Source organism: Drosophila gunungcola, unplaced genomic scaffold (genome assembly GCF_025200985.1).
Source record: "Drosophila gunungcola strain Sukarami unplaced genomic scaffold, Dgunungcola_SK_2 000001F, whole genome shotgun sequence".
In the NCBI taxonomy this organism is placed as follows: Eukaryota; Metazoa; Arthropoda; class Insecta; order Diptera; family Drosophilidae; genus Drosophila; species Drosophila gunungcola.
Genome location: NW_026453197.1, coordinates 7081654 through 7109450, shown reverse-complemented (window position 1 = coordinate 7109450; position 27797 = coordinate 7081654). Strand labels below are relative to the sequence as shown.

The 27797-nt window shown below is 35.8% G+C and overlaps 1 protein-coding gene across 8 annotated transcripts in view; it reads left to right on the top strand.

Annotated features, from left to right (window-relative positions):
* The first annotated feature begins 2165 nt into the window (after positions 1-2165).
* LOC128263267 (rap1 GTPase-activating protein 1) overlaps positions 2166-27797 on the top strand; it is an 84885-nt gene continuing 59253 nt past the window's right edge. Inside the window, exons 1-2 of one of the 8 annotated variants that reach the window (XM_052998190.1) lie at positions 2166-2302; positions 2367-2663. In XM_052998190.1, coding sequence (XP_052854150.1) covers positions 2368-2663 — 296 coding nt within the window. In that variant the 5' untranslated portion in view covers positions 2166-2302; position 2367. Of the gene's footprint in view, positions 2303-2331; positions 2664-4622; positions 4964-13563; positions 13965-27797 lie in introns of those variants that run through there. The other 7 variants (XM_052998197.1, XM_052998194.1, XM_052998192.1 and 4 more) reach the window with 7 other exon arrangements.

The following is a 27797-nucleotide window of genomic DNA, read 5'->3' as shown; positions in this document are numbered from 1 at the left end:
AACGCACACACAGAGTTTGAGTGGTCAAAGGGGGGCGGTACTGGGGGATGATGTCAGGAGGAGGTTGCGATTCAGTATCGTCATCAAGGAAATGTCATGATAAATCTTACTCGACTTTCGCGTGGCCGAAACCGTTACAGTAGCAGCCGCGAATTCGATTTCGATTTGGGTATTTGATTTCATTTTAAATCTGATTTATCACTCTGTAATTAAGAGATCATTTCAAGTAGGAAACAAAGCAGATCGAGACACAAAATATTTAAGTTGATACACTGAATCATTAATAAAAAGTCGAAGAAACCAAAAACATAGTGTTCAAATTGAGATAAATTTAAAAAAAAGCTTAAAAGTTAAATGAATTTATATAACAAAATTTCAGAAGGGTGATACATAATAATCACATAAATATATATAAAAATTTATCAAGAATTCAAAATTCTTATGAAAAAGAAACGAAAAATGGGTGTTCCCATATAAATAAATAAATAAATAAAGTAATAAATTTTATTAAAATGCTTCACTATTTATAAAAATATATAAAATGTAATAGGCTTATAAATAAGTATCTCATAAGCTTTGCAAAAATTGTATTTTAAAGTCAGCTAAGCCAGTTACTGAATAGTTGGTAACTTATTTTTACACTTATGTGCTTGCCAGCTCTCTTATCAAGCGATTTGTTTTGCATGTTTTGATTTATCTGATTTGCTGGATATTTGATTACCCGATAACTCGATTTCTGCGGCATTTAGTAGCTGTCGAACTGCTTTTTCCCTCTATCCCCCCATACCCTTGTGATTGCGTCCATTTCCCCATCCCACATTTAAATCCATATTGCGACGCCCTGAAGTCTGTTTCCTTATCACCCTCTTTTCGAGAACCATTAAAGTTCTCGGCGGTGACCCGCAGAATCGTAAACCCAGCTTGACTCATTGATGCATTGATGATACATTTAAATTCCCAGTCCTTCTTTCGTTTATTTTTTCTATTACAAGTGGCAGTGGGATGGGGAAAATCAGCATGAAATTGGTTCTTAAAATGGGCATTTAAATTTTCCAGCACCTGAATATGTATGTCAAACGAGTGTAAGGCTGAACCTCCGAAGAGATAAGAAAAAAAGGTTGATGGATTGTTGAATTGATTAACTAAAGTCTGTGTAGTGATTGATTGGAGCATTGAACTAGACAATGAGTTCTATTCATGGGGCGTGTTAAAGGGGGCGGATCAAAAATACCTAAGATAAACGATAGCTGGAAATGGTTAATAAAAATAAATAAAGACGACTGTGTATGAACGAATTACACTTATTTTGTATATCGACAGCAGTAAAATAAAAAAAAGCCGACTTAGCGGAATCACAGCTTGGCTATTTATCGTCAGAAAAACCAAACTGAACTGCAAAACAAAACAAGTAATAACGATTAAGTTGAGTTCAAGAACTATGTATAAAATACCTAGTACATGCTTCAAAATGAAATATTTATTTTTGATATATCCATTTGTTTGTTTCGCTATCTTAAACTTTATAGTAAGTGACATTCTTGTTAAAATTATCTTTAGTATGGGAATTTAAATGCGGAGCTAAGCACAAAGTGGAAATGGTAAAATAGTTTATAGACTTTCCCGAACGTTAATTCAATACGATCGCCAACTATATATGCCTTTTTTTTATTTATGTACCGGGTATAATTAAAATAATGCAATTGCAAGAAATATATGTAAGTAAATTCAGAAAAATACAACTTTGCAATAAAACGTGCGAAGCTATAAAAACAATGGAAAGCAAAAGAGAGAAAGAGCAAAAAACAGCGAGGGAGAATGGCTCCAGATAATGCTGAGCTCGATTCTACGGAGGTCTGTTCTGGGGGCTCTGTTCCGATTCTTTGTTGCGGTCAGTCGGAAAATCGAAGGCGGCGCGACGCGACTTCAAAACGAACCAGAAACGAATTGCGATTTTTTATTTTAGTTATGGAAAAAAAATAACAGCTTGATAATTATTTAATGATTAGTGTTAAGTAAGTAATTAGCTGAAATTTGATGAGGTTATTTTGACCTATATTTATTTTAAACTATTGATCATAAATTTGTTGGAATCATGAGATAATAAAATGTGAATATTTAATTAGTGAAATCTTTTAACAATAACTTTATAACTAAAGCGTATTAAATGAAAACATAAAATGTTCTGAAAAATAGAACCTAAAAATAAAATAGTTTTGAAAGTAATTAAACAAAAAAGAAACATAATTCGTTAAATGTAAAATGTAATTTAAGATCGCAGAACCGAAAATAACTTGTTAACTATGTAAGTTAGATAACATAACATACTGATTATAAATATATTAACTTGAAAAATGTTTTGCTTATAGAATGAGCTCCTACAGGACATTGGTTGATCATGGCCCCCCGCTGCTCGTGGGTGGCAATGAAATATCGTCGGCAACGAGTTCGCCCAAGGCCCTTCACCGGATGATCAAGTACTGGCGCAATAGCTCCGGAAAAATTCCCGGCCTCCGGAAAAGCGAGAGTTTCGCCGAGTATCGTCGCCACTCATCGAATTCCGCAACAATTTTAGGAGGATCGGGAGGCAGATCGAGCACTTCGAGCGCTAGGCAGTTGCAATATCAGAGACTAGAAGATTTAGACCTGCTGACAGAACCACTAAGGTAAGTGGACTAAGCCATAATATAAAACGAGGTTCTTAAAATTCGTATAGGTAAAAATTTTAACTTTAGTGAGTGTTATAAACTTCGACAATTTAAAAACACTTAAATTGGGAAGTAGAATACTTTTTAGTAAGATTAATTAAATATGCAAATATATGCTCAGCCACTTACCTATAAAGCCAACAAAATACAGTAAGTAGTATCCATTGCCTAGCGGTATATCGTTTGATGTGTAACCCCAAAAATTTGGGGCATGCAACAGTTGGTTATCTGTTTTCTGGTTTTCGAAACGCCCCTCGCAGCTGCGGTTTATCTTGTGGTTATCAGCTGTTTGTTATCAGCCGCCAACAACAACCACAAGCATGTGGATGATGAAGAGGAGCGAACAAGTGCAACACGCCGCCGCAAAAGCCGACGTCACTTTGTGGATTGCGTATGCATTTCGGGAGAGAGTGGGAGAGGCTATTTATGATGGAGCCCTCTCTCTCGGCTGTTTTCGTATTTTTTGGCTCGGGTAGACAATTGAACTTCCAGTATCCACATCCAGTCCACAGCGCGTGGTGGAGCTTGGAATGATTATACACTGAAAGCCAAATCAGTAAATAAAACAGGTCGGCTTTCGCCTTAAAAACCAAAAAAATACCCTCTTTTAATCGAAAACTGCTTTAAAAAAAATAATTTTTAGTAATTACTTTGAGATATCTTATATTTTGCATATAATTAAAAAAAAAGCCCAATATTGTTAAAAATGTTAATTTTAACGAATTTATTTGAAGGTGCTAATTACGAAGAAAAGAACTTTCTAGTTTTGATTCCAGTGCTATTTTCTTGAAAGGTTTTTCTACAAGCCGAGAGGGCTTGACTTTTTCGCAGAGTGTACAATATGAACTGTTTATGTTTTCATTCCAATAACAGAGAGGGAGATAGAAAAATAGATTGTGGGAGTTGTTGTTACTCTCCCAGAAGACCAAAAACAAAAAAAAAACATATGGAAAGCCAAATGTTTTTTCTTGACTCGTGCCTCTGTTTACTTGTGTATTTGAGTTCCACGCCGGTTATTCAGTTTGTTTTCGTTATCTGTCTGTGGTGAAAAAGCATTGCCTTCTGCATACTTTTGGGATACACTGTGCAAATATTCCAATATGCAACTGCCGGCTCCTTTGAATTGCATTGTTTTCCAAATTGTTTACTTTGGCTAATGCGGGCTGCTTCTCTCTTCCTCGCACCCCTCCTCTTCCCTTCTACCACTACTTGCTGTTTGCTTAAACTGCGCGCATTTGGAATGTAAATAAATGTAAATAAACAAGAATGTCGCCCCCATGAAAGAAATAAAAGCAATAAGAGCACAACAACACAAACTGCAGTTCACCCACTCTCTCTCTGACTATCTTTCTCTCTTTCACACAAATGCAATTTCCAAGTACAAATGAGGTCAATTTAATAGCAATGGCTTTTTGAAAAAAATGTAAGAAATTAAATTTACAGTGAAATCAATAACATCTCGGTATTTTATCTTAATCATTTTACAATTTTTTATTCTCAAAGTTTTGTATGGTTTTTTGAAAACCAATATATTTTACAAACTGGGTAAATTTGTAAAGAACAAGATGTATTCAAAGTTTCTTAACCAAAAAATTCCTAATATACTTTAAGAATTAATTTAAGTACTTAATCTAAAACTAAGTTTTTTTATTTGTTTATTAATCATTTTGTTTTTACTGAATAAATGTTAGTTATTATAAACAAACTTTACAAGAAAGCAGGACAATATTTTGTCCCTATAACTTTGCCCCCCATTGTACTGTCACCAAAACGAGAGAGTGAAGAGCGCCAACTGGAGCGCGGGAGAGTCGGTTCTGTGGAACGCATTCGTGGAACCTGAAATCTGAGCTTCGTGCGCAACGTGCGAGCGGTGTTGTTGTTGCCGCTTTGGGGCCAAACTCGCAGCTTTTCAGTATTTCGCCGCATACCCGTTTCAGAAATCGACTCGTGTGGGCGTGCGACTCGCCTGTCCGTCTGTGTGTGCGTGCGCGACTGCGTCGGTAAATCCTGAAATCGGAAATCGGAACAGGAATCGTAGCGTAATTCGGGTTTCCGGCCCTGCTTCTTTTTCTGCATAAGCTAGTCAAAAAATGTAACGGTGAATCGCAAAGCAGTCGCTAGTGGAGGGAGCAACAGTTGAAAGCAGGAAGAGCAGCGCAAAATAAGCAAAACAAAACGTGAACAATATAACCAAAATCAAAGAATAACAGAAATAAAAAAATTGTAAAACGAATTTTACAAAATGTGAAAGTGGTAAGGTAATTTATAATTGTGAATAACATGTTTAAAACTTAAAAATTAGCAAACAATAAACAAAGCCAAACAATAGGTCTTACAAAGTTACAAATGAATGTGTGTGTTTAAATAGCAATCAAATTGAAATCGCATTTGGTGCCCTTATCAAAAAAATTAGAAGCGAAAGTGGCAGAGGTGTTAAATGTGCATGAAAAAAAATAGAAAACAAAATAGGCTGCCAAAAAAAACTGCTGTTTAAATACCCGCACGTACCCAAAAGTGAAATTTTGATACAAAAATCGTTGACTGAAATTGAAATTTAACGAGCAAAGAATCCAAAAAAAGAAACGAAGAAAGTGTTGAAAATAAGTGAAATTGTGTGCGTAATGTTTTGTGCAATTCAATTACGAAAATTCCATTTAATAGCAAGTGCAAAAAATGACGGAATAACATAATCACCACAAATGTCAAAGCTCTGAAAAAAAACAACAAATGAGAAATATTTATAAAAGAAAATAACCACAAAAAGATCAGTTGTAGTTCGTTTCTCTCTCTTTCTTCATCTCGTTTTTGCCGGTTCCCCAGTTTTTGTGTTTTTGGAGTTCGATTAAAATGCGTCACGCATAATTATTACGTGTGCTTTTCGTTTTATATACAAATATCCATTTTATCTCTCTGCAATCGGTTTACGTTATTATATTATTTTGGTTTTTTGTGATTTATGTGCAGGCTATGTGAGGTGATTGAAGTTATAAAGTTACCTCGACAAGTGGAAGTGTTTTTTTGAATTTCATATTTTTATGAGGGGTTGTAAACAATTGAAGACCAGGTATTCTTTAGTGCGATGAAAAACGAAAATGATATTCCAAATTCAAGGTTTTCAAATATTTTTTTAAAAACAAGTGATTTTAAAAACCATTGATTTCTCAATGTATAATGCGTTGAGAATTTCTCGAAACAAGTGCATTTTCTTAAAAGATAAGAAAAGTTAATTTGACATGCTTCCAAAATTTTTTTGTGCTCTTGAAAATCAACCGCATATACAAATATTCTGATATCTGTAATATTTTAATGTTTTATAAATGTGAAAGAAAAGAAGAATTTTGTGTAAATGTATAACCATATTCTGAATCATCTCGTTTTTGGAAACCCCGCTTATTTCTCTTTGGATTCTCGTTTCCGACTTGCAAAAATGCAAATTAAAATTCACGCATTTTTCCTCCTCTTTTTTCGCCCTGTTCGTCTGTCCCGTTAAATGACAATGTTGCTCCTTCCGCTTCTGCTCCTCCCATTTTTTGTATGCTACTGCCTGTTATCAAGCTGGTTGTTGTTGTTTTGTTGTTAATATGCATTGCCAACGGCAAAAAGTGCAAAAAAAATATGGTAAATTTGCAGAGCACGTGAATTTCTTTTTGGCTTTTGAAACGGGTTTGGCCTGAAATGATTTCAGTTTGTTGTTGCCGAGTTTTCTGTTGTTGACTTTTCATTTTCGTTAAATTTTTTTTGATTTTTGTCTTGCTGCAGTTTTGCAAAAATATTTATTGGCTTACATATGTGTGCGAGTTTGTGACTGCTGTTTTGGTTGTTTTCCATTTTCACTGCATTGCCAGCTGCAGTTTTCTGGAATTTCTGTTGCTCTCTTGAAAAAGCGGGGTAATACAAGATGTTTGAGTGGTGCTGTCATAAAAAATATATTTTTTATGGACATCAGCTGGCCCGAGTTTTGAGCTTTTCATTTCACTTTTGTAATAACTTACGGAAAGACCTATTCAATAAAAAGGCACTAGGCAGAAATGTTGTTTTGGTAGAGAAATTGACATTTATTTGAAAATTTACAAAATTATTAAGTATTAAATGTATTCATACTAGACTTTATTCCATATTTAGTAATAATTTATAGATATTTAATATATTAGCGCAGGAATAAATATTCCCAAAAAAAACAGTAAATTAATATGCTAATGACGTCATGCCTTTCACATATTCCCATTTTGTCATCGATGTTTTCAAATAGGATATACGCATTTATTATGCGTTATCAACATTAACACGTTAAATCTAAAACGCAGGGGCTATCCAATTTGTAAAGTTTTTGTATTTCTGTATTTTAATAACGCATTTAAAGAACCTATTATAGGTAAAGTAAAAGTTATATAACTTCAAGTAAACATTTGTACAATATGTAGTTAAAAAACTGAAAAAGGCGCCAAATGTTGGGTATTTTTTCTAGAGTATCCACTTTTTCACACAAAAAATCGTTTAAAAATCGTTTTCCACTTTATCTCCCGCTTTTGGCAATCTGCTCCCATTCTCTGCTCACCTGGATTCCCCAGCTCTTTTTTTCTTTGTTTGCTTTTGCCTGTTGCATTTTTTGGGCTCTGAATTTTGGTTGCAGTTTGTTCCGAGGGCGAAAAAGGTAAACGACAAGCTCATCAAATATTCATGCCATTCGTGAAGAGAATCTCGCAGCCCGAATCGGATGTTTGTCTTTTGACAGATACCTTTTTTATTTGGGAATGGGGAAAGGTCTGTAGAAGTGCTGGCCCATTGAATTTCTTTGGGATGTAAAGTAAACCTCAGCGATGCGGAATGTAAATGAACTCTAGAAGCAAATTGGCCTTGTCTCTTGGTGTGAAAATACGGACAATAACAGAAAGCTGAGAAAAAACAATCCCAAGAAAACAGCTGCTTTTTGGCCATATCTCTTGCTATCTGCTTCTGATTCTTCGCTGGCTTCTCCGCTTTACGGATTCCGCCTGTCCATTCATCGCTCTGCGTCTGTCTGGCCCATCAATTGTCTTGTCATCTCTTTCACTTTTCGCCACCCCTCTCTTTCTCACCGTCACCGTCACTTGAGTTCAAGTTGAAGTGCAGCCAGCACAAAAGCTTGGCTCAGAAAGAGAAGGCGGCAGAGAGCATGAAAGAGAGAGGGCGAAACCTCGTCGTGTCATTCGCCTGCATTGATTTTGGAATCTCCTTTAATGCCTATCACTTAAAAATACCAGGGTATATTGTTTTTTTTTTTCAAATCTACATACATATGTATATAAAGAAAAAGATAGGCTTTACATGCCTTTATATATTGCTGTCATTTTCATAGCAAAGAAAATTGCATTTTTAAAAGTACTTTCTTAGTTTTGATGATTTTAGAATTTATGATTCTTAAATTTCTTAGAATATAATAGAGCTACTGATTAGCAATTTTAAAATCATTTTATTTTTGATTTTAAAAGTTATCAAAAAAAAAATAAAGCAAATAGCTAGGTATATAAAAGAAAATAGTATTGTGGTATTTAAATTTTTTACAAAAGATATATAAGTTTATTCTCTATTATTTTTTGTTTGATAATTATTTCATATATTTTGAAGGAACATACCTAAGCCCATTCCAATTTTTTCAGTAAACGCTTTTATGTTTTTATAGGATAAACTTAGTAATGAAACTTCAAGTGCTGGGCATGATAGAGTCGAATATTTCCTTTGAATTATTTAGCCTTTGTAGGCTGCTGCAAAATTTACCGCTTTGCCCTATGCGTTTTGTATTCCATTGCTTATCTTGGCAGCCTCAGATTCCCTCCTTCCCTGCACGCCCCAACTCACCTCTTTTTTTGTTGGTGCAAAAACACACGCGAATTTAATTTATGGGGCGTGTGCCGCCGCTTTTCCCATGACATGGCCCAGTGCCAAATGGCTGGTATCCGAATTGAAAATGGAAAATTCAGACGGGTGGCGGGGCGTGTCTGCTTCTATGTTTAGTGCTTACTTTAATTTCCTTTGCCTCGATATTTTTCTATATTCTTCGCATTTTGTTTACGATCTGTTCGCACCTGTGCCAAAAATAATAAAATATCCAGTTTAGTGTCCGAGTTTCTTTGGAAAATATGATGAAACTACATTTTCGTTAATAATTTTATTGAAGAATTATTACTAGCGAAGGTCGTGGCTACAATTTGACTTTGAAGTTTTCCTTGTTTTCCGGGAGTCAAGGGTTAAGAGGTGGTAAATCAAAACTTTATGGCAAATTGGCAGCAAGGTGTTTTGAAGGTCTCTTTTGGCTAGAAAAATATTCTTAAAATATCATCAAAGTAACAAGATATGAACTGGCAGAAGGTCTTGTGTAATTCGTATCTTTAAGGTAAAGTTACATTTGTGGAAGATTAAAGGTAAACTCTTTTAATGTCGATAAACTTAATCGACTTAGAAGCTATTATTTAAATAGCTGAGTAATGACTGCATGTTCATAACGGATTTACACGAAATGACCAAAAATGCTAGTTGAACATTTAACATTTCGTCCCATCGAATTGAACAAATTAAAAACTTAAACCACAAAAAAGGTATAGCAATAAAATAATAGATAGAAAAAATGTAGTTAGTAATTAAATTATTCAAACAATTAAAACAAAATATCATCAAACCCGCAACTCGTCCCCGTCCTTTCAAATAGTTTCGGTATCAAGAACTAACTAGAAGTTAGTAACTACATCAATTTCCCATTAGACACCACTTACAGACAGAAATATTTCAACCATTTTCAGTGTTGAACATAAAGTAACTCCCCCAACGAACAGGGGAAGGAGGTTTTGTGGGAGTTGTCAAGGTTGCGCCCATCCAAAAACTGATTGTTCAGCCAAATTGTCGGCCGATAAGATAAGATACCTATAACACAAAACCAACACAAACCGATACTAAACCAGAAACAAAAACAGAACAGAAGTCATAATCAACTAGAAATCCTCTCACAGAATTTGTTGCCCCACAAAAAAAAAATTAAAACAGAAAACCGAATCAACTTGGCCTGCCAACAGCTGTTCATGTTTGTTAGCCAGGCTGCAAGAAAAAATAACACAAAACCCAATATGAAACCAAGCCGTAGAGGAGAAGAAAAATTTGTTTACAGAATTTGTCAAGGCATAAATATTTGAACACGTGTAACGGCGTAACAAGCAACAAATTTTTCAGACCTAAATTCTCCCACTTAACAGGAAAATAGGGAAATGTATATACGGAAGAAAACCAAACTTTGAGCTTGCCAAAATTGTGAAGTAAGAAAACCGGGTGGAACCCCGGATGTTGCCAAAGTGTTTCCAGCGGCTTACAAAATTTCCAAAATTTTGCCCTTAGCATATCAAATATTCCGACTTTGATAAGAAAACGTCCGCCCATTTTTGATAAGAAAAGAACAATATTCTACTTGGTGACTCAATAGATTGTTTGCTTTAGTCGCCCGCAGCTCAAATATTGTGTTTATGACGTATCGACGAAAAGTTATGACCATAAAGTACTAACTGAAATCTGATTGCGAAACGTTGACGCAATTATTTGGGAAAGGAGTGGTGGTAAATATAAAAAAAGGACTTAGCGAATGTTTGAGTATGTCGAGCACTTGACACACTTATCATTGACTAATTGCAGGGCGATAAAGTGATAATGCAATGGAAATGGAAAGCAAGAAAGTAAGTCAGGCCAAGAACAAAAAAGTAGGTGGAATAAGAAAATCGGTTAGGACAATACTTCTTAAAAACTAGTTACTCAAGGAAATTAGGGAGAAATCTTGCAAAATAAATATAATAATAAAAAAACACCCAAGACTGGGACCAAATTCTTAATATTCGAATAACTTATTCACATAACATATTCCTATAGGTCATAAATGGTGAACTGCAGATTTCTATTGTGCGAAACTTTTTCGATAGAACTCTCATGAAATGGTCCTATTTAATCAAATATCATCTTCAAAGTATCTGCATAAACAATTTCCCTTCTGCCAATCTAAACTTCTGGCTTCATTAACCCATTTGAAATAAGACCGAGAAAAACAAAAATAAAAATAATAGCGAAGAAAATCGACACAATTTCATTTGCAACTCGGATCACAACACATCAATAAAACTGCCAAATTGAATGAGCAACAATAAAAAAATTATCATTGTTTGGGTGACACACTTGCCTTCGATTCCCCTGTACTCTCGCATATTTTCTCTTGCGAGAAGGCCACCCACTGGGTGGTTTTGAGAGACTGGAATCCAACTATTAGCCCAGCAACCCACACAATTCCTCAGATTTTCCCCCTCCAATCTCTGATTCTGTTGACATTAATTTGTCCACAGCCAACAACCGCAACAACAAATGAACGAATATAACATTTTTATAGATTTTTCTCTCTTTTTTCTCGTACGATTTTTTGCATGACACCATAAAAGGTTGTCGCCGTCGACTTGGGGGCGGTTGCTGAGCCCGATTTAAATAAATTATTCTATATGCGTTTTTTATAATGCAGCCGACAGACAGTACCCTAAAGAATTATTTTGCACTCGCGCTCGCAAATTTTTTTCTACACCACGTAATTGAATTTTATTTTGAGTTCACTTTATTATGATTTTTTTGTGCCATTATTGTTATTTTTTTATCATTCTCACCTGAGTGCCTGTTGCTATTTTTGCGGAAATGACGAATTTGCAACAACGGAAGTTGCGTGTTGACGCTGAAAGAGATGGACGCATAAATTTTGATTGCTCTTAATGCGATTTGAGACGAAACGAATTATATATTTTATTTTACATTGGGTAATTGCATTACAGAGCGACCGAGGTATCTCCATCTGGGCAAGTGATTTGCCAAATGTTGCCGAGAAGATTTAGAGATTTGCCAATTTAGGTCAACAGCATTGAAGGCGCATTAGGGCTGAAATGAAGTAATCATATCAGTTGGGTAATGTCTGTCGGATTTTGCTCGCCTGCGTGCAAGATAAATCCAATCAATTAAGTGAGGCCGGGGATTAGGCTTATACACAAGCAATTAAACATTAGTTTGGCAATTTTTAAGTTGATATTACCTGCAAATTTTGCTTTGATAAGTAAAATGTAAAATTATATTTCTATCATTATATTTTTGGTTGAAGTGTATACACTTTTAGCCAACAGAATTGTGTTTTTAAAGAAAAAGAAACCATTAAAATCATAAAAGTATACATTACGTCTTTTAAGAGATTAAACATTACTTAGGGAAATTAGGCTTAAGGCGAAAAGAATGTAGAACTTGATTATTAGAAAAAAGTCAATAAAAATGAAATTGTAGTTTTTTATCTAAGATAATAAATGTTCATGTAGCCATCCCTCCTGTTAATTTCCTGTGGCAGTTAACTAACACATTTCGTACCCAAGTCTTAAGTGGCTTAAAGCAAGTAGAGCTCATCTCCTCTTGGCCGTAACAGACTCACTTTCCCTTGAATTCCAGCTCGTCTACCTTCTACTAACCCTCTTATCACCACCCCCAAACCAAAAACCCGGCATAATACCATTCACAGGTCTCGTTATGTTCGCACATTACCACTTATGCGAGGTGCTTGGCCTTGGGTTGGGAAAATCAGGGAACCGGAGGAGCAGTAACTCCGTGGGTTTTTGACGGCCAGATGCCTTTAGTCAATGTCGTAAATCATAAATCATCTCTCTTTTTTTGTGGGGGCGGCACTTGGACACGTGCGCCAGCACATTACCTTTTTGGGTGGTTTTTCCAGCTCACTCCCCCCCAGAAAATTTCCACATTTTCTTTGCCTCATTTTAGACCTAAGCCAATTGTCAGTGGGGCAGGTTCAAGACGAAGTTTTCCTTTGCCGCTTTATGAGGGTTTATTGAAGGTTCCCGAATGGAGGGGGCGTGGGGCTTAAGTGACTGAACTGGCAAGTGGTTTTTCCCCGGGGTTTTGCATCCCCTGGAAAACATATGCGGGTTGTTAGTTGTCTCCTCTCTGCTTTGCACGCATTTTCACGCGCTTTTCCTCGCTCTGCTGGACAGACATTTTAGCTCGGGTATTACTTTTTAATAATGTGCACTCACAAACCCCACCCAGAATCTCCAGTGCCTTTGCCTTTGAGTGATTTTCTTTGTTTTGTGAAGACAAGATTTTTTAACGCGTTTTATTACCACGACGTCGAGCAGCATAAACATATTAAATTTCCATTCTTTTATTGCTGGCAACATAAAAATTCGGTTTCACAACGGTTGTAAAATGCGACTCAAGTGACCACAACCTGAAGTTTAATTAATAATCGAAAAAAGATCAAGACAAAGGGAGTGATAGAGATAGAGATAGAGATAGAGATAGAGATAGAGATAGAGATAGAGATAGAGATAGAGATAGAGATAGAGATAGAGATAGAGATAGAGATAGAGATAGAGATAGAGATAGAGATAGAGATAGAGATAGAGATAGAGATAGAGATAGAGATAGAGATAGAGATAGAGATAGAGATAGAGATAGAGATAGAGATAGAGATAGAGATAGAGATAGAGATAGAGATAGAGATAGAGATAGAGATAGAGATAGAGATAGAGATAGAGATAGAGATAGAGATAGAGATAGAGATAGAGATAGAGATAGAGATAGAGATAGAGATAGAGATAGAGATAGAGATAGAGATAGAGATAGAGATAGAGATAGAGATAGAGATAGAGATAGAGATAGAGATAGAGATAGAGATAGAGATAGAGATAGAGATAGAGATAGAGATAGAGATAGAGATAGAGATAGAGATAGAGATAGAGAGAGCGAGAGAAAGAAAAACACTTGCTGGCAAGCAAACGGCCATAAAATTAACCTCTGCTCAATTTTCCCCATTCTTCAGCAGCAAAATGAAAAAAGTGAAGTGACCGTATGTGAAAAACTAAAAGCCTTAAAAAGGGAAAAACCAAAACAAAACAAACACAAAACCAAAAATACTTCAAAACCAAAAATACATAACCAAAATCAAAACAACGTCAGTCAATCAAATCCATCAATCATGCTGAAGATACACATGCTGGAGCAGGTCGTCAACACGGAAAATGTCTGCGAGAATGCCCAGGAGCTATCACCAAAGCGCAAATTGCCGGGTCAGGGGCAAGTGGGTGGCGGCAGTTCCTCCTCCAACGGAGGCACGCCCACCGCCTCGGCGACCTCGTCGCCCCACCACCAGCCCACGCCCCCCCAGCGCCACATTCACACGAGCGGTGGCAAGAGCGTCAGCCAGGGATCATCTCCAGCCGGGTAGGTAAACAAATGAAAAGCGGGGCGTTTTCTAAAAGCATTTAAAACACTGGAAAACTCGTCAGCAAAACAAGAAAATCAGTCACTAAAATACATTTTAAGATAAAATAAAATAAAACTTATACATGTTATTACCAGAATTTATGAGTGCATTTAAGAAAGCTTTTTATTTGTCACCAACAATCTAAGCTTTTTGTCATTTATGACCAAGCTGGTTAAAAGTTTTAGTAAAATACATGTTAACTAACAAATTTTTTTATATTATTTGGAAAGAAAATAATTCTGACGTAACTAAATTTGGTTTTAGAATGAAAGGGTATTTCTGAAAATATGCAAAAATTTAAATCAGCAAAGGTTAGCCTGTTAAAATGCTACATAATAGATAATAACAATCGCATATAAAGTAAAGACTATTTTAAAATAACTTCCAAATCTTCCAAAACCCGGAAAATCTTAAACACTTCCTCTAACTTTTTCCCCCCAAATCGCAGCTCTTAAGCTCTTTATTTCCCGGTTTTTGGCTAAGTGAGGCTGCCATTCGGACTTCAGTATAGTAGCTTTTGTGTAATCTGTCGAATGATAGATGCGTTTTTGATGAGCGTTCCCTTCGTCTGCTTTCCCCAAAAGCGTGAGCAAACTCTTTTTTATGCAATTTTCCTGTTGTCACATTCCTTTGGTCACTGCGGTTGACTGACTGACATTGTCATAATGGGTGCATCGTCCAGCAGTTTTTCAGTTTTCCCCTAACATTGCCAACTTCTGTTGGCCAGTTAACAAATTTCACCGCAAATGCAGTTATTTTCTTTGTGTTTGCCTTGATGAGTTGAGGGTTTTGCGTTTAGGTGTGGCTAAATAGAAAATGGTTAATGTATTTGCAAGGCGTTAATTGGGTGGCAAATGGAGGAAGAAATAAGACTTCTGTGAAGAAAATGTAAGGGAGAAAATGTGTGTTTTCTTGTGCCAAAAAAAAAGTTGAGATATTAACTAATATTGTTTCAAATTAATAAAACTTTACTAACTTTGATTTTATCTTTTAAAGTTTGAGAAAACTTGGCAACAATAAAAATTTGGGAACAATAGTCTTGCGATGTTTATGTCATACTTCGAATTAAAGAGATTTTAAAAAGCGTCAGTTGAATATTGACAAGTTTATTATCAGTGTCACAAGACACTTTCCTTCTTATCTGAAACTTAACACTTCAATAGCATTAATTTTTCCATCAAAACCACATTTCAGTTCGATAAGTTTGAACAAATAATGGCTGTTTGAGAGCTTTGATAGACAATATGCCATTGAAACTATTGAACACTTTGTTGTGCAAGTTCTGGTTTTACCACTTTCTATCTTTAACTTTTATTTTATATATATTGATTTTTTCTTTTTTATTTGTTACAACTTTGTCACTCACTGAACTTCATTTCACGCTATCAATGCAAATGTGTTTCTTTTTTCTTCAGCTCTATTGTTGGTCACCCAGTTTTCCACCCAGTTTCCCATTTTTCCCTTTCCTTTATCTGAAAATTTCTTGGCCATTCCTTTGTGGCTTGTTATTTTCGCATTAGAGTCTGGTAATTGATACCTTGCGGATGGTTATGGCTTTACGGCTGTGAGAGCGACACATCAAGGCAAAAGGGAGGGGGCTTGTGTTATGAGGAAAATCTTTTGCAAACAATGGTCTTGTGGCCAGACTAGAGGCGTGGCCGTGGGCACAGTTTTGTTCATAATTATTATCCGCAAGCGCATTGTCACATTGTCGGTGGTTAAAGTGAAAGATGAAAAAAAAAAAACTAAAAACCGAAACGAAACGAAACAAATCATTTTCATTTTCATTTTTCTTGTCTTATGAACTTGACAATCAAAAGGGATTTTCATTTCTTTTGTTTTCTGCTCCCTCCACCCACACAAGACAATTTTCTTTCCATGCTCCTCTTTTTCTTTGGGATTTTCTCTGTTTAAAACATAATATTCAAAACATAAACACTTCCGTTGGCGCCCATCATTACCCCAACAATACTTCTTGTTTTTCCCCTTCGGCGGACTTCACTTTTTGTTAAACACAGAGAAAAAAATTGGATAAAAAAAATTTAATATATTGGTATTGTTGGAAAGGTTCAAATTTATTTTTTTTTTAATATTTATTGTATTTTATTTTTTTTTTTAATATTAAACATTTATGTTAAGTAATTTTACAAGATTTTTATTTATGTTAAAGAAACTACTTTCTTTAAATCAAATTAAAGTATAATCTAAAATTTTAGTTGAACATACTTTTATAATACTGAGGACATAATTTAATGTTCATGTTATTATATATTAATGGGCCACCTTTTGAAACTAAATAAGTTTCAAAAAACTTATTGAGCCAAATTATTTGATTTTTTTCGTGTGCAGTGGATTTGTCTTGGCTATTTTTGACTTAATTACTCGGAGGCTTATGGGCTTGCCATCTCTTCGTTGTCCCTTTGCTGCATTATTTATGCCTAACATTAGTCGGTATTTTTCGTAATACCCCTTCCCCCTTTGGCTTTCCGACAATTTTTGATTTATCTCGGAGTTGTCTGAGACTCGTGTCTTCTGCCTGCTGCTCCCATTATGCCACCATTTCCATTTCCATCCTCATCTGCAACTTCGTGTTCATCTCCATTTCGTTGGGGAGCTACAGCTAGTTGACCCCGAAACGCTTATTCTTCTGCCTGCGAAAAGGGGGCCAACGCAGTTAGCCCAGTTAAAAATCAACTTGGCCGCCTGTCTGTCAGTCAAATGCGAGGCCAAATTGGAGTTCTGTTTCGGGTTCTGTTCTGTTCTATTCGTCTTCTGTTCTCTTCGCCCATTTGAAAAGGCATTTTCTGGCTAATTTATATGCAAAGATTGCGCCAAATAACTGAACAAAAGCAACAAATATAACAACAACAATTATGTGGCCAGCTGACCAGGCCAAACCATTTATCACTTTCCAATTTTTTCAACATTTATTCGGTTTTATATTTCTGTGGGTATTTTTTTTCTTGGCTTCGTTGTGTTGTTTGTCTTTAATTTGGAAAGATAATTTGGCATGTCAGCAGCTTTAATATCGTAGCACGAGATGTTATCGGTCTCTGTCTGGCTTTATCGCCCTGTCTCTTGGCTACTTTTGTGGGTGGTTTTTGGCATCGAAAAAAAAACACAACAGTATCGTCTAGAAATATTAGTATGGGAAGGCCCGGGAAAAATTAAGTAAACGAAAAATAATGGATAAGAAACGTTAAAAAATTAAAAAACTTATTTTTAATTAAAAAAAAAGATTTATTAGAGAAGCTTTTCTTTCTGTGCGTTAATGAGAAAGGTAAAAGTTATGTAATAAATCATTTATTTTGTTGATCTGTATAAAGCTAAACATAAATAAAATAAATGTTAGGGAAAAGAAATTTGTATCCAAATTTGTATAATTCTTTTCAAAGTTAAGTAAATTAGGTCACCGAATTGAAGGACTTGCAGTGACATCCATCACCATAAGACAGGGTTGAGCTGCAAAAAAAAACAGCAAAAGGGAAGGACTTGCACGTGACTTTATCGCGACTTCACTTTACTTCACTTGAGGACTACCCCGATTTAACTTTGGAATCAACTTCGTTATGCCAGAACACGAGGCCCGCCACATACGTGATTTTCACCCAAAAGCGGACAATTGACTGAAGAAAATAATGGCCAAGTACTGAATCTTGATAAAGAAGCAAAGAGCGAACCTGAAAGACCCCTTAGGAAATATCTAACGGAAAAAAAAAGCAACTTGTCATTGGGCCAAGTACGACTCGGCAATGCCAAGTTCACGATAGCCGATTCAATTGTGATTTCATACAATTTCAGTTACGAACTTCGAACAGGAAACTAGTTTTGGTCGGCAGAGATCAATTGGAGCTTTGGATTGTTCAGGCCCATAATCGCTCTAAATTTTTTAATTTATTACCACGCTCTGACAGCTGACACATGAGTGGGAGGAGAGTTCAAAAGATGCTGACAACAATTAAATTAATGTCAAGGCAGCGAACGCCCCAAGAAAAATCAATAAAAAAAAGAAACAAAAAGGAGGCAAAAAGAAAGAACAACCTGAGGGAGAAGTTCACTTGGAAAAATATGTCTTGCACATTTTTGAAATTAGTTAAAAGGCATTAGCAACTACCTAAAATTATTGGTTATAAGCAAGGAAAAGAAAAATTAAGAAATATATTACAGTAATTAATTTGCACCTTAAACATAAGGATACATGTATACTAATTTTGAAAAAGAATTTTACTATTAACTAATAGGATCAGTTAATACTGAAGTTGAAAAATAATTTTTTACCATGACTTGATTATTTTTTTTTATAATGCATTTTCAACATCATTTATTTTTGTGAGTGCAGGAAAAAGAATAGTCGACCAAAGCATAGGCCCCTGGTGATTTTCCATGCCAGTGAACCTGGCTGACTGACTTCGTCTGGGTGTTTGCTTTGATGCCTCGACTAATTGGCCAAAACTTCTGGGCAACGTACCATTTCGGTTCTGCTTAAAAGGTGAGATGTGTCTTCCTCTTTCACACCCACTAGCACCGTCTCCTTCTTTCTTCGCAGTTTGACGCTAATTTATGCCCACAAATACCAGACAAACATATGTAACTTTTGTTTTCTATTTACCATTTTTACTCTCATACAAAAGTCACCTTTGTTTGTTATGCAAAAAGAAAAAGAGTACATAAAATCAAACAAAAATCGCTTCTGTCTTTGTCTGAAACTGTCTTACTTATGACTTATGCATGAGGTTTTTATGGTTAAGTTCGCTGGGTCTGTGGGACATCCCTATATCTGAAGATTTATCTAAGCATATGTGCCATTAGCTACCGTGGAGTATAATTTTGGAAATTACCTAAATGGAAAATGGGCTGAGAAGTGGTGAATATGAATTAGCTTCTTGTTTAACTTATTGAATTTGCGTTTCTGCGGAATTGTAAGTCTAATCCAGAGCGTAATTTCTAAAAAAACTCGCATGCATCGAAAATCATTTTAAATTTGCGTTGTTACAGCAATTTTAATGGTTTTGAATTTAATCAATTGTGATTTATTATTATTTTTATTTTATTTATATTATGTACGTATTTTTAATGCGGCGAAAAAAGGTAAATCAAAACTTATTTTAACTAATTCTGCCTTTCTCTTCCAAACGACAAATTGAGGTCTCCGCCTACTTAATAGATTACTTTTAAAAAATTCTTTTCAAGCCTACAAAATTTGCACTTAAATCCCATTTCAAACACAAAATATTCATGACCATTAAAAACGTAATCATGTGAATAAATCAAATGGTGTCTCGTTAAAGAGCAGACATAAAAAAATGTGTGAGAAATCAGCCAAATCTGCTGCTCATCCAATTTCTCCTAATGAAGTGGAATAGCTGACAGCAAAAATAAAAAAAGAAAACCCCTCCTGCCCAAGGCAATTTACTGCACTTGCTGAATTTTGTATCTTGTGGATGCGCTGCTCCATCTGACGGATGCAAGTCAACATCATCGGCTTGGCTCCTTCACTGCTAACCCAATTACCAGGCAGCATAAACAAATTTCCTCTCGCTGCGCTATCTCTTTCCCGATTTTATGGAGCTTTTTCCATACAGCTCGCAGACAAATTGCCAAGAAAAACACTTTTAACAACAATGTTGGCAATTCACTGGAAGAAGAGTCGAAGTGGGGTTTCAGGGGGGCCTGAAACAACAAAGAAGAAGCTGAAATATTTATGAATTATTAATTGGAAATTGTAAACGGAGCCGGAGACAAAAGTGGCAAAAGGGGGAGAAATGACAAAGTTATAAAAGTTAAAATCACTTGCACAAACTTTTACATTTTGCGGTGTCTTGAGGCCCACAGCTAAGCATTGTCGTTGATGGATGCAAATATCAAATTGATGTGACAGACAATTTTCATAAATGGGTGAAGCTGCGTCCCTACCATAAAAAAGGGAAATAAACGACAACGAAAACTTTGACAAGCTCCAAAAACTCAAGTGGGAGTTGTCATTGAACCGCGCCTGGTTGTTATTTTCGTTGTTGCGTAGGGTAAATAATGGAAAAGTTCTCGAGGAGTGAAAAGTTTTTTATTATCCCAAAAGGCTTGGGGTATATTGCATTTAATGGCGTTTAAAAAGGTAGGGCAACTTGTATTTTAAATAATTTAAAAATTTATAAAAACAAACAAAAAACAAAATAAATATGTTATTTTTTACATTATTCTAAACATCCATGAACTAAAAATTATTTATAATTTAACTTCCTGATAATTTTGAAAAAAAAAAATGTTAAAAGCAATATGTTCAAAATAAATAACAAAAATAAACAGGGCATATTGAAGTTGCCAAAGCCATATACTGTTTATATTTCTCCTTTTGAAATGAGGTTGCAGCGCGACAACAGCTAAGCAAAGAATTTAAAAAGATGTAAACCATTTCATTGGCTTAAGCTGATGTTTGAAAATGAATAATTGTATTTCGCAGACAACTTAATTAGATTTGGCAACAAAAAGTGGCAAACTTTTGCAGTATATATTTGCAGATACACTTGTACCGATAGACAATGCAAACATATCTCAGTCAGTGGGTCAACAAAGCGGCCGCCGACGCCACTTTTAGCGTTTTTGGCATGCGGCCCGGCATCGTATAGTTGTTGCTGTTGCTTTTGTATCTGCTTGGCAGCGGACCAAAAATAGTTGGCTGGCAGTTGATTGAGCTACCTACCTCCAAGGTACATCCAGATGCTGAAGCTCCGGCTACCGTGGACAAGACACTCGCGGCCAGCCATTTAGAAACGCCCAACCGGTTTGTATAATGGTCCATGTGTGTGGCTAGCAAATGAGCGACGGTTAAATTGATTAGCGAGCATTAGTTCAGGAATTAAAAAAGGGGGGGAATCGAACAAAAGAAAGTCATCGGCGGCCAAGTTCATTGTACAGGTGGGTTAAAAGTGGGGTGGCAAGGGGTGGCAGGTATCCAAGATGAAGGTCATCTCATCACACCGCATCGCATCGCAGCATCAATAGAAAATTATGCAATTTATGAGATGCCAAAGAAAGAAGAAGCCTTTCTATTATCCATTGGAGTTGGTCAATCTCTGATACCAATACGTAACGCAGCGGTTCGATCATAATTTGTCAAAGAGGAAATAAAATCATTGTTAATGATTTGATTGGACTTACAAGCAACTTTAGAGGGAAAAATATATTTGAGATTAGAGAGGGAATACAAGATGGCAAATATAATTGGAAATTATCAATATGATAAGCGTAAAAAATTAATAATGTAGTTGCTGAAAATGTTTGATTTAGAGGAAAATAAAAGGTGAGCTATAGAGGTAAATAGTTTTCTTGCTATGTATTTTTTGCTGGTATAATAATGATTCAAAGGATGGGGCCAATCCAATCGAATTAGTTAAAAACGTTTTGTGGCCTGGCCAATTACCAAATCGTGTACAGCCACAATTTACACCTCTTTTATTGCCTAATGGAACTTCTCTCCCCTAAAAAAAGAAGGCGAAGGTGTTCGTCGATTTCTTGGCGTGCCACATGCAACCGCCTATAAAATACAAAACTTTCGTTTTCGAAATACTGAGCCAAGTAAAATGCGAGGAATCAGCTCAAGCTCAAGATTCTTTTTGTGGGCACAATTAAAAGCTCCTGCTCGTTGTGGAGTTAATTTTGGCCAGCTTTTGAGTTCGAGAGGCTTTTAATTGGAGAGACTAATTAACACGCAATTAAAATCGAAAAGTAATTCTGAATTCGACTTGGCCGCAATTAAACGAAATATAAATGGGCTTTCAAATTCACTTTCGATTAAGGCTTGATGGGGTACTGTCGGTGCCCCCTCCCTTCCCCCATCCCCCTCGCTTCCCCTGGGTTCAAGTTGTTGGCTAATTACGTGTCTGTTGCTGTCTCTTTCAATTTTCGTCTGGGGCAATTTTTGTGCTGCATTCATTTGTCGGCCATAAAAGTCGCCGTCAAACACCAAAAAGTCGCGCGTTTCAAAGCTGTTTTACCATAATTTCAATTTTTATTTTTGCTCTACGTAAAACGACCATTTTGCGCCACCTTCTCCTCGTATTCCAATCTAAAGGCATTCCACTTGTGCTACAGTCGGAATTCTTTAAGTCCAATTTTTCTGTATTCTTTGCTAAATTGGGTAAAATATTATAAGCTTGCAAAATTTCACAGTTCTGCCACATAAAAATACCTTTATTTGAAATTCTCCAAAAATTGTGACACATTGTGACATACAAAAGCACATAAACATAAAACTCAAGACAATCATAAAATTATAGCTAATAAAATTATTTATACTCCAGTTATAAAATGTTGTTCTTATAATGGACAACTTTGAATGAGGCACTGAGATATTTAATTTCTATAATTACGACTGTACTTCATCTTAGTCGAGTCTTGATTTTTCAATGTGGTCAGATGGGCGGAGAGGCGGAGTGGGCGTGTCCTCTGATTGTTGGAAGCAACAAGTAAATCGTATGCGCATTAGAAATGACGTCAATCTAAATATATATAAATAAATACATGAAGATATTGAAAATTCAAATTGAACGAGTGCCGAGGGAGCTTTTCGAGATTACCAAAGAGGAAGTGTGAAGATTTTGTGAGGATTTTAAGCGGAAAAAAAAGGGAAACTAGGGGAGATGTAGACTCATTTGGGAGATCGGCGCATCATTTCGTATGCTATTATTGTATCGCCTGCGGTTGCATTTAAAATTCAAACGAGTCGCAGGAGGCGCCGAAAGCTCATCAGCAATTCAATTGCCCTCCGTATTGGTAGGCGGAACCACGCCCCCTTTTGCACATATTTCGTATGCTGCTGCGTCCGTGCGATTATCGACCTGAACTTTTGTTTACCTCGGGGACTTCAGTTCTTTTCTTTTCCCATTGCTCTTTCCGATTTAAAGGCATTCAATCTTTGGCCAGATGCCGTAAAACTATCTGTCAGGGCATCAAAAACTCTCTTGGGGTCTCCTTGCCTAATTGAAGCCTGTCGTACCCCCATCAGTATTCCAGCACCATTGTGACGATGAGAGAAATGTGTGTTTAAAGTTGTGCACTGACAACAATGTGGTCACAGAGACACAGGAGAAACTCCCACCATTTAGCTGCCTTTTTGGGGCTCCGTTTTCCCAAAAGTATGTTAAAACGAAATGTGAGAAACTTTGAAAATAATAAAAGGCACTGTGGCCTATTTTATTATTTAGTAATTCAATGCTTGTTTGGCTATTAAATTAATTATTTAATTTTTTAACCAAAACAAACAACAAAGTCTTAAGATTTATGTGTTTGTATCCCTTTTTATAAAACTTTTTATATTTTAAAAAGACTCATGCAGTCAATGTCCTAAATGCGTAAAAGTTTTTATTTGAAGGTCACTCAACAATTTGAGAAGCAAATATGAAGTCTTTTACATGATACATTGCAGCTGTCTGTGACACCAACTTTTTCGTCTCAATGTTGCCAACGTACTAAGCTTCCTTGCATTTTCTTCCCCCAATCTTTTCACCCTTCTGAACCCAGCTCCCAAAATTGTGGAGCTTTCTGCCGATGCCAAAGTTATTACATAGATTTTGTAGCATTTTGTGCCCAAAATGTATGGCACCCACAGAGATACATGATATAGACTTTTCTCGACGACATATTTATGACTCTCTCGTCGCCCTTACGCTTCGAACTCTCCCACTTTGCAGGAAAACTATTTATGGCGAGCACCAAGTTAAGTGGGAACGGGGGCAAAACTCCAAAAGTGCAACTTTGAAATATATATTTTTTGGCAGAGCACATAAAAAAAAGAAGGAAAACGGAGATTATTACATGATGGCAAAATATAATTTCCACACTAGACAAAAACTTTGCAGTTGTCTGGCGGCGGCTTTGGCGGTTGGGAAAATGCCTCAAGAATTATGAAAAATGTGTTGCAAAAAATAGAGAGCAAAGTTTTTCGGCCAGGAGGGGGGAATCGTATGAAAATGGCGTGTGGCACGAAAATGTGAAAAACAAAAAATTGAAAGCAAAAATGCGAATAAAAAGGGAAAAAAAATGAAACTGCTGCCTCGGGTTAAATTTGGCAGGCGAGACAACACTGCAAATTGTCTGACCAATGTAAAAATGGGGGGTTTTCAAGAGTGCAATAAACGGAGAAGTGTCTGAATGCCTGAACGCTGGGGCGAGTGCTATTGTCAGCCACTGTTTTGTGTGCTCCATTCCGCATTGTTTACTGAACGCTGTTTCACTCCTGTTATATTTTACAGATATACGGCCTTTTACATTTTTCTTTTTTGACTTTTTCCCAGGAACCAAAAATACCTATATGTTATTTTGGTTTTTCTTTCTTTAGTTATTTAAAGGGAATAATCTTGAAAAATTTGAACTACAACAATACCATTATTTTGTTTTTATTTTACTTTAAAGTTTTGTAGCCTGCTTGAAACAAAAAAAATAAGAACACACTTACACCTTAAGCTTAGCATTTTTGAATCACATTTTAAGTTTTTTAAATATTAATTATATTACACAAATTACTCCAAAAACTCCTTTTAATGTAAGTTGTCATTACATTTTTCGCTGTGCAAACAGAATTACTTTAATTGCTTCTACTCGCTTTTGGCAAATTGAAATTTAATTTAAAGCAAAATATTGTATATTTTATGAACACTACTTTTTCACATATTAGAGACTATTAACCGACAGGCCAGAACAGAATGAACAGGACCGAATTTGGGTTGAAACTTGATATATGCGCATTTTTATGCGCATTTTTTTTTTTTTTTGAATTTGTCAACTGCACTCGCATCAATTGCGTGCGTGCATAGTAGATCCGAGACAATTGCAAATTGCATTTTTCAATTGCATTTGCAATGCAATTTGTGTGGCACAAAAAAACAAACTGTGAAGCCCAATCGGATAAAGAACGGATGAATGGAAACAATGCCGATGCAATTAAAAATCGTTTTTCCAAATAAACTCCCCATGGTGCTTTTGAACACTGGTGGCCGGAAAGGAGTGCTCAGCTCGGCGCTTATAAATAGTGTGGATCATCGGGTTCCAAAGGGAATAACATATAAAGTTGGACAAGGACCGACAGTCTAGCTTGATACGAATTCCCAGGATCCACGCCTCGGCTTTTAAAATGTACTTTCAATTTTAGTGTGCTTTGAAATTTAGGTTTTTAACTTTAAAATTCATTAGACAACTATTTTGTTTCGAAAATTCAGTTGTTCCGTTTCGTTGAATTAAATTAGTATTTTTCAATTCTGAGTTTTTCTACTAATAATTATTTCGAGATATATACATTTTTTTTTTATAACCACAGTACTTTGTTTTTGTTCATGTGTGATTTTAATTATAAGAATGATTGAATTACAAATAATTATTTTTTCCGTATTTAACTCCAGCTCCGCAAATGTCCTGAAACCTCAGTGACTTATGGCTAATTTGCATTTACATTTGCCCCCGTTTGACAACTTGGCTGTCAGCTCCCAGCGGATTTTAGCCACCTCCAAGCCCCAACTCCAACTCCCTTCCTTTTCGCCTATAAGCTCTTAATGTGACAGACGGCCAATTTTTGTCGGCTTATTTATTTCCAAAGTGGGTACGAGTAGGCCAGCGGCGATTTTCGCACTGATTAATGGGCACGTGTTTCACATGGAGTTGAGTGTTGTACAGTGTGGAGCGACCTGATGCAGATTGAAGCTATAGTTTCGGCTTTACCTAGTTAATAACTGGCCATAAATATCGCTGGCAGTGCAAGTGTTTGCCAATTAGCGAGCAAATTGCATACGACTGGGGAACAGGGGTGCAAAGTTTGACGAAAAATCTCGTTGTCCAGTTCCGAAATGCGATGCATAAATTAGAGGGTGCATACGAAATCAGACGTCGAATGAAATGAAGCCTAATGAAATGTTTTGGGGCTCCAATTTGTGGGCACTTTGAATTTTTCTTTTATCGGGTGTTAAGTGGCTGGTTGAGTGGAAGTCATGAAGCAACCTTTATATTGTATTTTAAAAGATTTTAAAATAAATAAAATGTTTAATTTTGGGTAGTTTATAAGGATTATGTAAATAAAGCTAAATTTTTTTTATTTTTGGATAGATTCTTAGCATTTCTAATATGTTGATAACTTACTGGATAGAATATTGCAAATACTAAAATATTTTCGTGTGCCTAAAATGTTCATATTTCCATTCAAGCGTGTAAATTCGTTACGCCAAAAAAAGCTAGAAATGTATATGCACCCTTCAACCGCAATATATTCAGTGAACCCCACTCACATTGTTTATAAGCCCCAACACACAAATTTAGAGCAAATGTATCTGTTAATTATATAAGCAATCTGGAACACACATAAACAAACTCATGTACAATAACCTCATGGATAAATAAACAGCAAAAATATTTGCGCAAAATGAAAAATGTCATTTATGGCTGAGTAAATAAAACACAAAATATTTTTGGGTATGCAAAAGCATGGCAGAAAATGTTCTGGTTATTTTTTGGGTTTTTTGTCGGTCGTGCGGTTGGTCAGAAAGTTGAATAAATAAAATTAATTATATCCAAACTACAACACGGCAATCAAGAGCATCATAAAACTAATAAGAACAACAGCGATTTGCTGGATACAACTTTTTAATAATTTAAGCGATAAATCTTTAAGCCCAGAAACTTTGAACACCGATCGGTAAAAGGAGGTGGGACGTTTGGTTCTTGGATTGGGATTACAGCAGAGCCAGAAATTGAATTATGCCCAGACGCACACAGTCAAGAAGTTGACTTAAGGTCCGAGGGGAAATTATGAAGACGAAGTGAACTGCAGTCTGTGGACAAAAAAGAAGTGCGGCGAAAAACAATAAAAGAGACTTGCTTGATGGGGAGGAATAGAAATGGCAAAGAAAATAAATTGTAGGAGAAAGTCTGGGAGGCTTTGTGAAATGAAACAGTTGCATAAATTTTCGAACTGATTTATATTTAACAATAAAGTCTAAATGATTTAGGTGAAGAACAATATATTACAGCTACAGCTCTTTTTTATTAAAAGAAACTCCGAAAGTCACATACAACTAACAAACCTAAAAAAAAAATTCAAAATTTGCAAGACTCCCTCTTATAATAAAAAGTAATTGGTGGTGTAATTTAAACCTTATTACCGTAAAAGAAACATTCCCGTTTTCTCGTCCACAATCCTAAACGCATTTTAAATTCCAGTTTTTTTTGACAGCGTATATAACTATGTTAGTTCCACATTAATTTAATAATTTAATAGGTATCACACACATTCATTTTGGGAAACTTAAACAATCTGTATGAACATTGCAAGCACTCGTTATTATGTTTTTGCATCAAACACTTTTAATTTTATATTATATAATTGTTTAATGGGGAGCGGGAAAAGGTCATAAACCGACACCGAAAGCCGATGAAGATTACGGCAGCAAACAAAAAAAAAATGTAATTTGGCTAATTTCAGATAATATGAAAACTACAACTAAAATGCAGCCAGCCGCAGACGTAAAAGGGAAAAGACCTTAAAAGCGTGTAATTTAATTTAATGCAGTGCCAGCCGAAACAACAACAAATACAGATAAACAACAAGCCCAAAGCAACAACTAAATGTGGCGCGTGAATAAATGTGGAAAATGTTGCAACATTTCGACCATTTTGGCTTAAATGCGATATATGCGATGCAATCGCCTCCAAATCGCTCAACCATTCAGCGGGAGGGGGTACATTTAACTTATATCACCGACAACAAAACAAAAAATTTGTTGCTGCTAATAAAGTTGTTGGTAACAGCAACAAAG